This window comes from Solea solea, chromosome 10, assembly GCF_958295425.1.
Source record: "Solea solea chromosome 10, fSolSol10.1, whole genome shotgun sequence".
In the NCBI taxonomy this organism is placed as follows: domain Eukaryota; kingdom Metazoa; phylum Chordata; class Actinopteri; order Pleuronectiformes; family Soleidae; genus Solea; species Solea solea.
In genome coordinates this window covers 7191438-7210267 of record NC_081143.1, presented here as the reverse complement: position 1 = coordinate 7210267, position 18830 = coordinate 7191438, and the positions used below count along the sequence as shown (strand labels likewise).

The following is an 18830-nucleotide window of genomic DNA, read 5'->3' as shown; positions in this document are numbered from 1 at the left end:
CAACTAATAATGACAAGACATAAGACGTAGAGCACTCCACATGAGCCACTGCTGTTTTAATATCAGGAATCTGTAATATAAAGGTGTGACAGTGTCTGAGTTGGGACTTACATTCAGTATACCTTGTTTTTTTTGTTTTTTTACTTTCTGACTGTCAAAATATGTATATACCACCCATATGTTTGCATATGAAGAAAAACAGCATCCTTTTGGGATGCACAGGCCACCGTACTTCACTGAAACGCTAGGGACCGCCTTTATTGAACACGTTTTGAATGTCATACCTTCCATCTTCCTCCACACTGCAGGATGTTTTACAGTATGTCTCTGTGTGTTTGCAGCGGCGTGTGGAGGTCTTCTCTCTAAGCTGAACGGGACCATCAGCACTCCTGGTTGGCCTAAGGAGTATCCACCAAACAAGAACTGCGTGTGGCAGGTGGTCGCTCCCACTCAGTATCGCATCTCGATGCAGTTTGAAACCTTTGAGCTGGAGGGCAATGAGGTGAGCCGCATGTTTTGTGTTAATTAGAGTAGATGTTATAGAAGCACATGGTATAGAAGCCTTATTTTGTGTGGTTTAGGTGTGTAAATACGACTATGTGGAGGTGAGGAGCGGCCTTTCGTCCGACTCTAAGCTGCACGGTAAATACTGTGGCACCGAAGTCCCTGAAGTCATCACATCGCAGTACAACAACATGAGGATTGAGTTCAAGTCTGACAACACTGTCTCCAAGAAAGGCTTTAAGGCTCACTTCTTCTCAGGTAAGACAAGTGTGTGAGTGTTTGTTGGGTCAACAGTGTCATTAATGCTCAAGGGTCTTAAATAAGTTTTTGCTTGATCAGGTTTTCATGTATCTCCACTTCACTCATCCAACTCTAATATTTCATGATTTTGTATTTGTTTTGATTCGTTTTTTGATTGAGTGGTTGATGTCATGTGAAGTTTGGCCAAAATAAATCAAATACCTCATGTGTACACAAAAATGTTGGGAAAATCCAACATTTTTTGGACCCACTTTGATGTGATGTAACATCTTACACACAGAACGAGAAAAGAAGATAAATGGTATAATGGATAAATGTTTCATTAGTTGTGTGACTATAGTAAAGCATTGGAATTTCTTATATTCCCTTTTCATTTGTAATACGGTTTTAAGTTGTATTGGTTTGTCGTTAACGCTGATTAAAAAAAAAAAACTAAAGCAACATTTTAGTTGATGGCAATGTGCTGATGACCCATATATTGTTATCTGAGTATGTGAATGTATGACTAGTTAAGAGAGTCAAACGTCTTCAGTAGAAATATGGCAAGAAGATTGAAGTTTTATGTGTTTCATGCTTAAACTAAATTCAGTCAGATTCCGTTTCCGCTGTCCACGCTTGCTTTGTGTTTATTTATGATTGTCCATACATACGTCTCCCTCCATACAGCATCAGTTTCTTCTGCTTGTCTTCACGTGCTGTGACTGTCTGTCTGTCTGTCTGTCTGTCTGTCCTGCGGTTTATCCCGAGCTTCCCTCAGCTCGGCTCCATCCACCCCGCACTCTGTTTTGTCTCCCTCAGACAGGCTGGCTCTGTGTCAGGAGCGTATGTTTGTGTTTGAGTCATGCCAGGACATAAAGCACAGCCACTCTCCCGTTCGTGGCCGTATCAACAACAAGCTGGCAACTTCATCAAGGGTTAGAGGTAACACGACCTCACAATCAGCATCTCTGATTGGCTAAGGTCTGCCATAATTCTTAGGGGAATGGATGGATCCTCTTTTAATGGCGTGGATCGTTGTTTAATCCATTCTCCTCCAGAGGGAAACATGGGCTGTGTCTCAATTCCATACTAGATATTACCTGGCCTTCTTGTGAACTGCAGCATATTAAAAACAACAATGGAGAAGTGAGGGAGTGAGGAAAAGAAGAGAGGAAAGGAAGTGAGGAAACGCTGTTATTTAACTCACAAACAGCCACGGGGGTAAAACACTAGAGACTAACACTAATGGGGGATTTACACAGTAGGTTAAAGGAGGAAAAGAGAAATCAAAACATGAGCAGTTACAGATAAAATGTAATGAAATAGATAAATAAAACATTACTTAAAATAAGTGAGTAAATAAATAAATGAGGTACTATGTGCAAATCATTTGTGTAAAGTGTACAAATAAAAAATTAAATCTCAGGCAAAAGGTGGGTCTTAAAAAAACGATTAACATTCTTTGCCACTATAATGTAGCTGATAATATAAAATATATAGTATTAATGTATTAATTCATTATTAAAGTATTAAAGTATATTAGTGATATACTTTGTTGGGTTGTATACGTGCATTAGCCATAACATTTCCAACACTTAAAATGGCTAGAGAGCTTTGTTGGAAAAACATTTCCCAATCATCCCATGCTGCTTCCCAACGTCATTAGACCCCCAATGGCAGAAATGACATGCTGTGAATTTAAAGGTCCACTGTGTACGGTTAAGGTCAACAATATTTCCATTATAGCAGAAATAGAATGTGATTGCACAGATGTTTAGTTTAGTTTTGAGTTCTGAAGTAGACTCTGTGGTACGTCAGTCTTATTTTAACCGGAAATAATCAAACAAATCTAGAAGTCTATTTCATAAAGTCACTTTCTTTGCATTAATTTTATTTAGAAACAATATTCACTGCTTAGAGATGCTTTACAGGTGCTGTGAATTGTAAAATACTACAGTTTTTGTGATAAAAGGCAAGGTGTGACAGTAATAACTCCACTCAATTAGAACAACACATCATAATAATAATAATAACAATATATCTTTATTGCTGGTAGGCTTTAGATGAACCGTCTGTATAAATAAAATAAACCAGGAATAGTATGTGTTATGAAATTTGGACACAGCCATGACTTCCCCGTGAGAAAACACAACAAATATCCCATGATCTTTGCTGCGGGGATGAATTTGTTGCTGACATCAGACACTAATCATTTATGAAGATGTCCTGAAGAGAAGATCTACACTACTTCTGTTCTTCTCAGTGCTGAAACTGAAACTTCACATTCGGCTGTTTCCTCCCGCATCAGAGGAAGTAGAGCCGTCACGTGGTTTGTCACGACTCACCTGGAACATGATGAGTGTGGGCTCTTTAGACTTTAGTTAATCACATACAGATCTTGTGTTTGTGTGTTTGTCTTGTCCTGATTCAGTTGTTGACAGACACTTCCAGGGATTTCATTGGCTACAAGCCAGAAGCTTTAGGGAGTTCCCCTTCAGCCTCCCACTTACTACTGAAATACGACCAGGCCAAAACCTGGTCCTAATGAGGCAGAACCTCATTTCTAAGATTTGATTGTTGTCACGTTAATGTTAGTGTTACAGTTAAGATTAGGAATAATGCTTTGTTTAGGCCGTACATGTGTGTGTGTGTGTGTGTAAACTGTGTGTTTGACCTGAAGCTACAATGACTACTGTGTAGCATCAACAGCAAAGCTTCTTAGCCTGTGATTGGGTGAGACTGAGCCCACAATAGCACTGTAATACCACATCAGACACACACACACACACACGGTCAGAGAGAGAAGGATTTATTGCTTTCCTTATAAGGAAATCTCATTTCATTCACAGGCTTGAGGTGAGCCTCAACGTACATGTGTAACGGTGTCAAATACACACATGCACTCGTACGTTGTGTGTGTCCTTCTACTCAGTCTTTCTCTCTGGTCATGTGTCCATGCTGCTCTCTTCTGCCCATCGTCGTCATAACTTAACTTCAATCACTTTGTCATCGCACGACCACTCTGAGGAGAAGCCACAAAATGAGACGATGAGGGAGAGATAATGAGTGAGAACACCTCAGTTGTGCTGGCTGCTTTTGTTTGTTGTTTTCATATAGGACAGTCATCTTTCATATCGTTTATATTCTGTGTATCCAAACATTGTTCAAATCCACAGAATGTCAATTTTAACCATTAGAACACAGAGCATTTTGGCTGCTTTTTTCCCATTATTATGTTTAAACCTAAAGTATATACAGAGGCAATATTTTCAGCACAACCTACACAATCTGATGAAAAAACAATCATTTTCACCAGCTATATAAACACACCTGAGCAAAAAGTACTCAAAAGGTTTAGAATCGGATTGAATCTGTGAAATTTGGAAATACGTCACAGTTCAAAGTTCACTTGGCTCGTTTTTATGAACAAAACGAGGAGAAAAACACTCCGTTTTGTGAACTCTGCACAATTATTGCTACTTTATATCACTACTAAAAATGCGATATAAAATGAATCATAACTTTGACTCAACGACACATAAGAAGACAAAGTATTGAAGCCTGAATATGTGGCATCTTAACACACAGCCCCAGGATGCCCATATAAGGAGTTGTGTATTATTCCGGCAAATTACCATGGGTGCACCTACAGCACAGATCTGTGCCGTGTGAGTACTAAGGGTTAACTGTGTGTATAAAATCAGTAACATGTTCTCTATTTTATATATACATATATACATACATACATATATACAGTATATATATACATATATATATTAATCACTACATCAACTACATCATTATGAAACCTGGGAGTTAGTCCATAAGCCATATTAGCTGTTTCTTTTATTCTCAGTCTTAATGTGTGTGTGTGTGTTTGCAGGATATGGCACATTCAGTCAATGCAGCTATTTTATTTACAGCACTTAGGGGAAAATCTGAAAGCCATTTTGACAAATTCAGTTTATTTAGTTTAGTTTGTTTACAGGGAGAATTTGAGGTCTACATTGAGGTATTTACCATGAAAACTTACAGTGTACACACGGCAGTGGAAAATAAAAATCACTTTCCATACTCATGACATTAAGCTTCCTGGGAAACAGAATGAAGCCCTTGTTCTGTTTTACAGCTTCTCTTCAGTTAGTGAGACAAACACATCACAGCAGACTGATATAGCAGTGGTGTCGTGACCCAAAGGAGAGAAAAGCTGATGTGAAAACAGCTGTTATGGTCAGAGACGCTCCACAGCTGAGGTAGAGTTTTCCCACAGAGCAGCCACAGATATACACACACAGTTGTAATTGTCGTCTGTGTTTTTTCTGTGAATGCCTTTTTTTTTCTATTATAATACCTTATTTTCCTGTTTATTGTTTTTATGTGAGCATGGTACCACTTTGAGCTGCAGACTATTTAAACCTGTGATTGTATTGAACATCATCTGTCCTCAATTTGTACCTCACAAGTTCACTTCACTGGCCTTACTATCATCACTTTTTCCTTCCCCTTATATCCTCCTTTTTCCTGCTGCCTCTCCCTTCTTAACTTACCATCCTTTCTCAAAAAAAAGAGAGGTCACCTTAAGGTCCCGTCCTTCCACTCCCGTCCTCCGCCCGACCTCTCACTCTCCCTCCAGTGTTTCCACACGAGTGACGTGTTGCATGCATGTGTGTCTTTCACAGACAAAGATGAATGCAGCAAGGACAACGGCGGTTGCCAGCACGAGTGCATCAACACAGTGGGCTCTTATGTTTGTCAGTGTCGCCATGGCTTTGTGCTGCATGAGAACAAACATGACTGTAAGGAAGGTGGGTTCCACATACATTCACATCCGCACACGCACAGGCACAGGAGCGTGGCAGCGCACGTGCACGTCCTCACACATCCACACGAGCATGTGGTCGTTCATGAGAGCAGTCACCGGTCATCACACCGTCCCTATTCTGTCCACCCGTATCAGCGTCCACATGACAACAGACTCGCCGTTTGAGTGATCTATAAAACTGTATTTATATTCACACAACAGAGCAGAGCACTTGACTTAAATCAAAAATATTCAAATGTAAAAATATCAAGGCTGAAGAATTTTCAATGAAACGTGATTTTGTTACCAAAGGATTTTGCGATCAAACCACCATGACAATGATATTTAGGATTTAGGCTTGGTGTTTTAACAAAAACGGTTTCAGAATTAAGAAAACAAACATGTAAAACAAATGTAAACAAATCTTTTCTGCATTGTAAACGTGGTTTTGACAATTTTAAAACTATAAATACTAAATCAATAATGGAATATTCTGACAGTTTAAGTTTCTTTTCTGCATTTTTTATAGATTAAATCCAAAAACTACCAGACAGCTCTCACAACATGTTTTTTTTTGTCATTATTAGGCCTGTGTAAATTCCCCCACATTGTTCTATAGGGCTGTTGCTCTCTGAGGTACTGAAGGTTGAGGTAGCACCACTTTACAAGACCTCTGACTTGTTTTACTACATTTAAACGGCTCAAGACTCGACCTTGTCTCACATGACTTGTGAACTTCTTTGAGAAGACAAACTGCTCAGCTTGTAAGTCACCAAAGCTTTGCTCACTGTGACGGGGGGGGGGGGGGTACATACTTACACACAACCGTTGATTTGACATGTTATGCTCAGGTCTTTGAAGTTAAGCTTTTGAACACACGCACACACACGCCACTTACACAACTGACAAAAAGCGCCCCTTGTTGCTCATAAAAAGACTCGCGTTTCAAACATCTGGGAGCTTGAAAGCATCACATTTAGTGCCGTCTTCCTGAATATATGTGTGTGTGTGTTTTGTTTCTGACCAGGTTGACCCAGTAAGCTTGCAGAGTCATGCATTACACATCTGTGTTATAATGTGCTATTGCCATGTTCTCAGTTTCCTAGTTTAGATCTTTTTAAATAGAATTCAGTTTCAATTTTAGAGTCTTATGGGTGACATCGTGATGGGGGACGGGATAAACAGAGGACTATTTATTTCCCTCTGCAGTCTCTTCATTAAACGTCACTAATTCTCACTCATTTTTTACACACTGGGCCTTTCAAATCGAATAAACAATCCCAAAACTTTGTGTGAAGCAATTGCTTTACCTGATGCTGACGTGATGATACGAGAAGATTTGAGAAGTTTGCACAATTTAATGTCTACATATGTGAAAAAAAGAGCTTGAGGTCTTTATTGTAGTATTGACTACATTGTATTAAGTAGTGTGTAGAAAAACTACTTTAAACCTTGTTCTTGTAAATCCATTCATCTCATTCGGTACGTGGGTTCAGTTTGACTGACTCTAAATAAACAAGTGTCACTCTCGAACACATCTTGTTGTCTTCTAAATGCCTGTATTACCGTCACTGCTCCATTCCGTCTAACATACGTACAACAGTATGTTGTGCTGGGTTCATAATGGAGTCTGTGGAGTGTCCATAGTGTTCAGGTCCTGCTCATATGCCCTCTGGACCAATTACAGTTAACAGCCTCGGGTGCAAAACATGACATTTCACCCAAATTTCTATTGGGTTAGGGTCCTAATTACTATTTTAAACCATAGACTGTATATAAAAAGTGGAGATAGTCTTCAGGTTGCAAAATTAACCCCTGTTGCCTTGAGATTTTGAGATTTGACTGGACTGTAAATCTTCACACATCACCTACAACCAGGTTATAGGACAATACCAATATTTTCCTGTAGATTGGACACACAATTTCCATCGTTTTCTATTGGCGAAGACCCGAAAGCAGCAATTGAGAGTGTTCATATCTCCAGAAAATGTTATAAATCAACTGCGAATTGGGCTCGTTTTTCCATAGATGTTATTGCCAACCAGCAGAGTCGCCCCCTGGTTACTAAGTGCTACCTCTGTCGTACTTCCTGGGCTTTTACTTTTCAAACTACCATTCACACTACCATTTTTATGTACTGTCTATGATCAAAACATAACCTACCAGGCACCAGGAAGCTGCACTGTTGTCCATCCTTATGTACAATCTCTCATACACTCCAGCAATTCAGTAACATATTGCTGTAACAAACTTTCCAGGAGTTAAAGCTAAAATATTATTCCACAACAAATGTGTAATCATGAGATTGCAGCTATAGACAGAGCTGCCACTGATGTCTTTTTTTTTTTTGCCTTACTTGATCATCAGATATTTAGTTGTCAGTGTGCAATAGTTGAATATACATTTGCTTCTCTCAATAAAGGTATAGCTTTACCTTCTACAACACACTATAATGAAGCCTTGCATTTTATGAGTGCAGTGTTGGTCCAGTACAATCTCACTGCTGCAGAGCGTGAGTTTGCATGAAATTCATACTGAACATGTCATCAGGATGTGTTGCTTTGAGGTCTTTTTCTCTCCAGTTTGCTTCTCCCGTTTCTCTCCTGCCTGTTTCCTTTCCATTTCCTCTGACCTTTTCCTGTTCAGCCACGGTTTTAACTTCCCCTCCCGTGTGTGTGTGTCTGTGTGTCTGTGTGTCCAGCTGAGTGTGAGCATAAGATCCACAGCCCCAGCGGAATCCTGAGCAGCCCTAACTGGCCGGACAAGTATCCCAGCCGTAAGGAGTGCACCTGGGACATCACAGCCACCCCGGGGCACCGAGTCAAGATTGTAAGTGTGCAGTAAAAATGAACCACAAAAGACATTTTTCTTTCTTTTCATTTTACACCTCCTTCCCCCATGCTTTATTCTGTCAGTTGAGAACTACTGTATGTTTAACACAGTGAAGAACATGCATGTTATATATAACTGTGAGGGTTAGTCATGTGTTACTCATGCGTTAGTAAGAGGCCTTGGGCAGTGGCCATCTGTGTCTTTCAATCTCCCTGTGTGTGTGTGTGTGCTTATGCATTTGGAGTATCTAATCATTCTCAAAGTGGCACAGATGTCATCACATTTTCTGAGCTTCTTATTTACTATTATCGTAAGATTCCTTTACATTTTCAGTTAGGAGCTTTGTTTGCGATGAAACGTTCTGTGAGTGATGAAGTTTGGCTCCGTGATAGTGCTGGTCATCTTCCATTTTGAAGGTTCACCGTTGGCGAGTTTACTTCTACATGCCGACGTGATAGGCAGGCTATGCCTCTGGTGGCTGTAGCAGTGGTGTGTGAATGGATGTTATAGTTTTGTGATAGATAAAGTGCTGCATGAAGAGGTGTGAATGGGTGAAGGGCAAAACTGTAGTGTAAGGAGCTTTAAGTGGTCATCAAGACTAGAAAAGCATTATATATGTGGCTTCTCCCGCTCCTGTCTTCTCCCATCCAACGCATTCACATCTTGTTCCACCGTGCATTCACATCTTGTTGTAACTGTTTTATTGGTGTTCCAAACTGATCTTGGACAGACTCTAAGCGGGAACAGACAGGCACGTGCTGGCCGCAGTTTTGGCATACGTCATCATCACATCCCGTTGCTGTTGTTTTGTTTCGGTGTGAAAAGTCTTTCGAAATGTTTCGGGTGCCGAATCTTCGGTGCATCTCTAATTTAGGCCCTTTATTCCTCCTGTCTGTGTGTTGACTTGTCTTTGGGCAATACACTAAACCACATGTTAGTCCACATGGATGTGTGAAAATGTGTGATTGAAAGAAAAAACTGTAGTATAAAGTGCCATTTTGACCTTTTCCCATGAATGCTTTAAAGACTTATTTTAGCCAAATTGTAAAAAAATAAACCAAGTCCAAGTTATCTTTTAAGAGTTCTTTGTGTATCTCAGAATTAGGAAAATATCAACAGTGGGTTTTTTCAGGAATATTGTCATGTTTACTCTGGACAATAAACATATTTTTAATGAAATTTAAAATATGTTACTAGTTACTAGTTCTCAGTCATCCACCTGTCTCTGTCTCTTTCTCTCTGCAGTCTTTCAGTGAGTTTGAGATCGAGCAGCATCAGGAGTGTGCCTATGACCATCTGGAGGCCTTTGACGGGGACAGTGACACGGCTGCCATTTTGGGTCGACTGTGTGGCAGTAAAACCCCAGAGCCGCTGGTCTCCACTGGAAACAAGATGTATCTCAGGTTTATCTCTGATGCCTCCGTACAAAGGAAGGGCTTCCAGGCAACACACTCCACAGGTGTGTGTCTGTGTGTCCATTTGTATAATTATTCATCTTGTATTATAATTATGGTTGATTTAGTTACTTTAGTTAAAACACACATAGTGTCGCATTTTTCTGTCCAAAATCAACCAAGCCCAAGAGAATATTGAACGAACATGACATCCATCGATCTTCTACCGCTTTATCCTCAACATGAGGGTCGTGGGGGGAGTAATCACACCTATGCTCAATTTAGAGTGTCCAATTTACCTAATCCCCAAATCTGCATGTTTTTGGACTGTGGTAGGAAACTGGAGAACCTGGAGAAAACCCATGCTCACATGGGGAGAACATGCAAACTCCATGCAGAAAGGCCCTTGTTCTGACCGGGTCGCGAGCCCAGATCTTCTTATCAAACACGACATGTGGCTTGTATTTAGAGTAGAGTAGCTGAAGTGAACTATGACGATGGTTGTAGTCGTTATTTTTGGTTACGGCAAATGACAAAAAGTTATCGTCACATCAGGAAAGGAAGCAGCTACCAACCTCATGAATGCACACACATGCAAAGATACACACACTTTATGAGTTATCGCCAGCACTAATGTGTATAATAAAGTTTGAGACTCACGATTAACAACAATCAGTTCTTCTTAATGGACTCTCAAACCTCTGATAGTTGTTTACATAATCCAACTAACCGTGGTTTATTTTGACCTATGGTGGAGGAGAACACTCCTGGTTCTTTACAGAAACACTGGGCCAATTAACTATCAGTTTCTACTTATTATCCCTTACTTTTACATCTATTAATTAAATGGTTTGTGGTGATTGTTTACGTTTAATAAAGCAATTAAAAGAACCACCATTTAAATCCACCCTATTTTACTCTATATTTCGTTAAAGATAATTTGAAAATACCATGTCAATCCACGTTTCCATCCTCTGTAAGTTACATTTGACTAGTTTCTTTTTTTGAACAATACCGCCCTCTGGTGGTAGTTTTCAGCACATACATGATAAAAACCCTTCAAGAATTGAGTTCGAGACAGAACCACAACCTACCACCTACCTGCAAATTGTCTTAACTGTTGGTCATAATTTAGAATTACAACTGTTTTCCTTATGTCTCTCTGCAGAGTGCGGGGGTCGTCTGAAAGCAGATGCTCGCCAGAAGAACCTCTTCTCTCACTCACAGTTTGGGGACAACAATTACCCAGGTCACACTGACTGTGAGTGGCTCCTCACGACAGAGCAGGGTTATGGAATTGAGCTGAGCTTCATCACGTTCGAGGTAGAGGAGGAAGCTGACTGCGGTTATGACTACATTGAGCTGTACAACGGGTATGATGCCAACTCACATCGGCTGGGCCGCTTCTGTGGATCAGGGGTAAGACTTTATAAGATATTATTACTCATTATAATTGCAGTATCCAAAGCAGGAGATGGCTCAAGTTTTCTTCACTCATTATCTGACAGTTTTAGGTAATGACTGAGAAAGAAAGTTTTACCGTTCAAAAAGTGACATTAAAAAATGACTTTTAAGATTGCATAGTGCAACTTTAGTGCCACAGTACCACTTTTCTTGTGAAGTGGTGTCCAGTAGTACATACTATAAAATGTAATGTGTGTGTATGTGTGTGTGCGCAATAGTCCTCCAGCCCACTGAAGCTACTTAAAGATGACTTGATGACTTTTCTCTCTTTCTGTGTCTTCACTTTCTCAGCCCAGAGAGGGGATTTACTCACCCGGAGACGCCATGTTGATCCGTTTCCATAGTGACGACACAATCAGCAAGAAGGGCTTCCACATCCGTTACACGAGCACCAAGTTCCAGGACAGCCTTCACACCAGGAAATGACCTCTCACACACAGAGTCCTTGACCTCTGATCGCTATGTAGCCCCGCCACTGTTAACTCCAACCTTCGCCATGGCAACGGAAAAAAAAAGTACAGCCTGTCCCCTCTACTCTGGCCTGTGGACACATGTGGACGTTTGTGGACATTCGCCAGCCACAGAAGGAAAACAATCTTGAACATTTGTGCCTGTACGTGGCTCCACGCAGGTCATCGCGCTCTGGGAGGAGAAAAGCGATGAAAGTGACTTTTTGCAAATGTGCTGACGATTGAGCCGTTTTCATGGTGGAGGTGGTCGATTCATTACTGCACATGAAACTACTGTACTTTTGTTCGGTGTGGAAAGACGGTCACAGAAGACCTGGATCGGTTGACTGAGACACTCGTGGTTGCACGACAAAAGACAGCAAAAACACTTCATATTCAGAATATAACATAAACGATATGGGATGCTTAAAGAACTGACGAGCAACAAGAAAACTGGGTCTTTTCTGGCTCCTTAATCCTTGAACTGTGCAACCTACTGTGATCACATGGCTGCTCATCATCCACAGTAACTGAGAAGGAAAAACTATACAGACATTTTTATTGCCTTTCACTCCTGGGGACTGGTCTCTTCAACCCAGCTCAGAGTGGCTGCAGATGAGTTTATGCCATGTCTTATTGTAAAAAGCCCACTGTGTTTACTGTGTGTGTGTGAGTGTGTGTGTGCGTGTGCGTGTGTACAAAGAAAAGTTCCTCCATTTGCTCAGAGCTTATGCAGACTGAGGAATGGGGGAACAAAATAAAACACTATATAAATGTACAAATGACCTGTGATGTTGATGTTAAGCCTTGCATATTTTCTTTTTCATGGATGTTTCCAGTTTCCTCTTAAACCCTATTAATCATAAGGATTTTTTTTTTTTTCAGTGGATATCAGAAGGGAATATTTTTCACTGGTTTTTGACTGAAGGGGAGATTCCCATGGTGCTAAAATATCAAAACAAACGCAGAGAAACTGAAGAGGGGAGGATAGAGGATTGAGTGAGGGGTTTTAAATTGAAGACATGGGCGTACACACTGCGTCAACAGCATTAGTCCTGTGGAACTACAATATTGCCTTAGAACCAAATGTCTGCTAGCAGAGGTCGCTCCTATGCTCTTGCACAGGTGTCTTGTGTGTTTTTGAGGTTTTTAAGGCAGCGTATTTCATTTGTTTGAAGATCTTGAATGGTTTTATTGTGAGAAAACAAAAGAACAACAAAAACATGGGAAGTGCAGTCTGTGAGTGAGACAGTGTCTATGGTGCATGTGTGTTTATGTCATTTTTATAGAAACACATACGCTTATCCACAAAAAAAAAGAAAATGGCACTTTGTGCATTTTCCCGACAAATATGTAAACTGGCTGCATAATTTGTGTTCACTTCCTGAAGCATTAGTGTGTGTTGTAGGAGATCGTAGAGAATCAGTGATGTGTGTGTGTGTGTGTGTGTTTGTAAGCTGCTGTACGTGCCAAGCTCCAGCTGAACCTAAACCTCTGTAAGTTTTTGTTTCACCATTTCACGTCTGTAGCTCAGAGACACTGACGAGACTTCCTCGGCATCAGTCATTAAAATCCACCAAACACATGTGTGTTTCATTATGGTGTTGCTGTCGTTGTGTCATGTTGTTTATGGGTTCACGTGCCAACTGTTGATCCATGAGACAAATCTACCTTTGTGACAATTATGATGTGATGACATTTTCACTCTTCAGTCAGACTGAATTAAAATCACTAAGATTCCCAATTGTTTAGCAAAGTAAGTAAAAAAAAAAAAAAAAAGTTTTTTTTTTATTTATTTATTTTATGTTCTTGTCTGCCATGTTACTATTACCTAAAGTCACATTTATGCTCCATCTTCTTAAAACTTTACTTCTATGTATGTTCTTTGAGTCCATGAAGTCTGGCTCCTGAATAATAGTATAGCTGTGTTAAATATAAATAATCAGTTGAAGTGAAATGGTTTTCATTTGGCAGATACTGTAGATAAAACAATTATATTTAATTTTTTACAAGTGTACAATCACCTGATAGTATGAGTTGTTGTTTTTCCTGACACCAGAATGAGCCTTTTACATGAATAGCAGGAGCCAGGTCAGATCTACAGTGGCTGCAATCGACAAACCAAACACCTTTTGAGTTTAAATGCTTACTGAAGGTTACACACTGTACTACCACATGTAACAACATGATATGATACATTGGAAACAACTCAAGACAAGTAATAAAGCATTCATCAATTTTTAAATTGTGACTCTGCTTTCATATTTTGTGTTTCCAGTCAAATAATTGAATTAGAATTTGCATTTTTGAACATAAATGTCTCACATTAAGCCTATCATGTCACATGAACTTCCTCAGCAGATCAGCAAGAGTCTTACCACTTTATTATTACCTCCACTAAGAATGTTTACTCTTTTTTTTTCTTTGTCTGTATGGTGTTTTTCTATTATATTATTATTTTTAACCCTTAGAACGCAAAGCATTTTGGCTGCTTTTTCCCCCCATTACTATGTTTGAACATAAAGGCATATGCAAAATACTGGCAATATATACAGTGTCTTATATCCTTTTTTTTCAGCACAACCTAGATAATCTGATGAAATATACAGTATATAATATATCTGAACACACCTGAGCAAAAACTACTCAAAATGTTTTGAAAAAACTAATAAGTGTTTTAGTTCAAAACACTAAAAGTAAGACTAAATCTAGAATGTCTGCCAAAAACAACACTGATATGTCGCCCAAAAAGTCACCAAAATGTCATAGTTTAGTATGTCGTCCAAAATTTGACAAAAATGTCATAGTATAATATGTCGTCCAAAATTTGACAAAAATGTCATAGTTTAGTATGTCGTCCAAAAAGTCACCAAAATGTCATAGTTAAGTATGTCGTCCAAAAAGTCACCAAAATGTCATAGTTTAGTATGTCGTCCAAAATTTGACAAGAATGTCATAATTTAGTATGTTGTCCAAAAAGTCACCAAAACGTCATAGTTTAGTATGTCGTCCAAAATTTGACAAAAACGTCATAGTTTAGTATGTCGTCAAAAATTTGACAAGAATGTCATAGTTTAGTATGTTGTCAAAAATGTCACCAAAATGTTATAGTTTAGTCTGTCGTCCAAAATGTGACAAAAATTTCATAGTTTAGTATGTCGTCCAAAATTTGACAAGAATGTCATAGTTTAGTATGTTGTCCAAAAAGTCACCAAAATGTTATAGTTTAGTATGTTGTTCATAATGTGACAAAAATGTCATAGTTTAGTATGTCGTCCACAATTTGACAAAAACGTCATAGTTTAGTATGTCGTCCAAAATTTGACAAGAATGTCATAGTTTAGTATGTTGTCAAAAATGTCACCAAAATGTTATAGTTTAGTCTGTATTCCAAAATGTGACCAAAACGTCATAGTTTAGTATGTCGTCCAAAATTTGACAAGAATGTCATAGTTTAGTATGTCGTCCAAAAAGTCACCAAAATGTCATAGTTTAGTATGTCGTCCAAAATTTGACAAAAATGTCATAGTTTAGTATGTCGTCCAAAATTTGACAAAAACGTCATAGTTTAGTATGTCGTCCAAAATTTGACAAAAACGTCATAGTTTAGTATGTCGTCCAAAATTTGACAAGAATGTCATAGTTAAGTATGTTGTCAAATATGTCACCAAAATGTTATAGTTTAGTCTGTTGTCCAAAATGTGACAAAAATGTCATAGTTTAGTATGTCGTCCAAAATTTGACAAGAATGTCATAGTTTAGTATGTTGTCCAAAAAGTCACCAAAATGTTATAGTTTAGTATGTTGTTCATAATGTGACAAAAATGTCATAGTTTGGTATGTCGTCCACAATTTGACAAAAATGTCATCGTTTAGTATGTCGTCCAAAATGTGACAAAAATGTCATAGTTTAGTATGTCGTCCAAAATGTGACAAGAATGTCAGAGTTTAGTATGTTGTCCAAAATGTGACAAAAATGTCATAGTTTAGTATGTCGTCCAAAATTTGACAAAAATGTCATAGTTTACTATGTCGTCCAAAATGTGACAAAAATGTCATAGTTTACTATGTCGTCCAAAATGTGACAAAAATGTCATAGTTTAGTATGTCGTCCAAAATGTGACAAAAAGTCATAGTTTAGTATGTCGTCCAAAATTTGACAAAAATGTCATAGTTTAGTATGTCGTCCAAAAAGTCACCAAAATGTCATAGTTTAGTATGTTGTCCAAAATTTGACAAAAATGTCATAGTTTAGTATGTTGTCCAAAATTTGACAAAAATGTCATAGTTCAGTATGTCGTCCAAAATTTGACAAAAATGTCATAGTTTTGTATGTCGTCCAAAATTTGACAAAAATGTCATAGTTTTGTATGTCGTCCAAAAAGTCACCAAAATGTTGTAGTTTAGTATGTTGTCCAAAATTTGACAAAAATGCCATAGTATCGTATGTTGTCCAAATTGTGACAAAAATGTCATAGTTTAGTAGGTCGTCCAAAATTTGACACAAATGCCATAGTTTAGTATGTCGTCCAAAATTTGACAAAAATGCAAAATGTCATAGTTTAGTATGTCGTCCAAAATGTGACAAAAATGTCATAGTTTAGTATGTTGTCCAAAATGTGACAAGAATGTCATAGTTTAGTATGTCATCCAAAAAGTCACCAAAATGTCATTGTTTAGTATGTCGTCCAAAATGTGACAAAAATGTCATAGTTTAGTATGTCGTCCAAAATGTGACAAGAATGTCATAGTTTAGTATGTCCTCCAAAAAGTCACCAACATGTCAGAGTTTCGTATGTTGTCCAAATTGTGACAAAAATGTCATAGTTTAGTAGGTCGTCCAAAATTTGACACAAATGCCATAGTTTAGTATGTCGTCCAAAATTTGACAAAAATGCAAAATGTCATAGTTTAGTATGTCGTCCAAAATGTGACAAAAATGTCATAGTTTAGTATGTCGTCCAAAAAGTCACCAAAATGTCATAGTTTAGTATGTTGTCCAAAATTTGACAAAAATGTCATAGTTTAGTATGTTGTCCAAAATTTGACAAAAATGTCATAGTTCAGTATGTCGTCCAAAATTTGACAAAAATGTCATAGTTTTGTATGTCGTCCAAAATTTGACAAAAATGTCATAGTTTTGTATGTCGTCCAAAAAGTCACCAAAATGTTGTAGTTTAGTATGTTGTCCAAAATTTGACAAAAATGCCATAGTATCGTATGTCGTCCAAATTGTGACAAAAATGTCATAGTTTAGTATGTCGTCCAAAATTTGACACAAATGCCATAGTTTAGTATGTCGTCCAAAATTGGACAAAAATGCCGTAGTTTAGTATGTCATCCAAAGAGTCACCAAAATGTCATAGTTTAGTATGTCGTCCAAAATGTGACAAAAATGTCATAGTTTAGTATGTCGTCCAAAATTTGACAAAAATGCCGTAGTTTAGTATGTCATCCAAAAAGTCACCAAAATGTCATAGTTTAGTATGTCGTCCAAAATGTGACAAAAATGTCAGAGTTTAGTATGTTGTCCAAAATGTGACAAAAATGTCATAGTTTAGTATGTCGTCCAAAATTTGACAAAAATGTCATAGTTTACTATGTCGTCCAAAATGTGACAAAAATGTCATAGTTTAGTATGTCGTCCAAAATGTGACAAAAAGGTCATAGTTTAGTATGTCCTCCAAAATTTGACAAAAATGTCATAGTTTAGTATGTCGTCCAAAAAGTCACCAAAATGTCATAGTTTAGTATGTTGTCCAAAATTTGACAAAAATGTCATAGTTTAGTATGTTGTCCAAAATTTGACAAAAATGTCATAGTTCAGTATGTCGTCCAAAATTTGACAAAAATGTCATAGTTTTGTATGTCGTCCAAAAAGTCACCAAAATGTTGTAGTTTAGTATGTTGTCCAAAATTTGACAAAAATGCCATAGTATCGTATGTCGTCCAAATTGTGACAAAAATGTCATAGTTTAGTATGTCGTCCAAAATTTGACACAAATGCCATAGTTTAGTATGTCGTCCAAAATTGGACAAAAATGCCGTAGTTTAGTATGTCATCCAAAAAGTCACCAAAATGTCATAGTTTAGTATGTCGTCCAAAATGTGACAAAAATGTCATAGTTTAGTATGTCGTCCAAAATTTGACAAAAATGCCGTAGTTTAGTATGTCATCCAAAAAGTCACCAAAATGTCATAGTTTAGTATGTCGTCCAAAATGTGACAAAAATGTCATAGTTAAGTATGTCGTCCAAAAAGTCACCAAAATGTCATAGTTTAGTATGTCGTCCAAAATTTGACAAAAATGCCATAGTTTAGTATGTCGTACAAAATTAGACAAAAATGTCATAGATAGATGACTAATTTTAATTAAACATTGTATTTGTATGTAAAAGTTACTGTAAAAGGTGTGAAGTGACCATTGGCCCCGAACATCACATTATCAAATCTGGCCCTCATTAAAAAAAGTTTGGATACCCCCAGTCTAAAAGCTTCACGTTTTAAACATTCAATCCACCCAAAATTGGCAGCAAGAAGCAGACATGCTCGAAATTTCTCCACGGAATGTTCTAGTAATAATTGTTAACCTTGCAAGGTAGGAGGTGCATTGAATATGTGAACGCCATATGCACAATGCTTTAACTTCATCTTAAACACATAATACATGAACTTGTCTGGCCTTTACTCCTTCTATGAACATATTCTGACCCATTTTCAAACACCACAGGTTGTTGGGAAAGAAGCACAGTCCACTTACCTTTAATGGGACAAATTGTTGAACTCAAGTTGGTGCAGTAATATTACATACATGCAGCAGTTTGAGGCTGTAGTCTCACCATGACGTACCACAAGAGGGCGCCAGGTAGGGTTTTTTCAAAGGTCAGCTGCAGTACTTTATGAAAGCAAAAACAATTCTAATGTTTAAGGTTAAAAGTAATGGTTGTATGGTTCTTCTTAAGAATACGAGCGTTACTGACCATGACTTAAACAACAGAGGGTTAGGGTTTTGTGGAGTTTATTGTATTGTTGTGTTGTTCACTAGAGATCCAGGTCCACCTGCTCAATGATGTCTGAACCCAGATCTTCTGCAGTGTTTCAGAGCTCAGTGTGTTAATTGTGTGTCTACCCATAGTTCAACAGGAG

General features: G+C 38.1%; 1 protein-coding gene across 2 annotated transcripts in view; it reads left to right on the top strand.

Moving 5' to 3' along the window:
* tll1 (tolloid-like 1) overlaps nt 1-12597 on the top strand; it is a 44586-nt gene extending 31989 nt beyond the window's left edge. For both annotated transcript variants that reach the window (XM_058641388.1, XM_058641387.1), the window contains exons 16-22: nt 342-502; nt 582-762; nt 5424-5549; nt 8247-8374; nt 9623-9836; nt 10940-11190; nt 11527-12597. In XM_058641388.1, coding sequence (XP_058497371.1) covers nt 342-502; nt 582-762; nt 5424-5549; nt 8247-8374; nt 9623-9836; nt 10940-11190; nt 11527-11661 — 1196 coding nt within the window. In that variant the 3' untranslated portion in view covers nt 11662-12597. The remainder of the gene's footprint in view (nt 1-341; nt 503-581; nt 763-5423; nt 5550-8246; nt 8375-9622; nt 9837-10939; nt 11191-11526) is intronic.
* The last annotated feature ends 6233 nt before the right edge of the window (nt 12598-18830 follow it).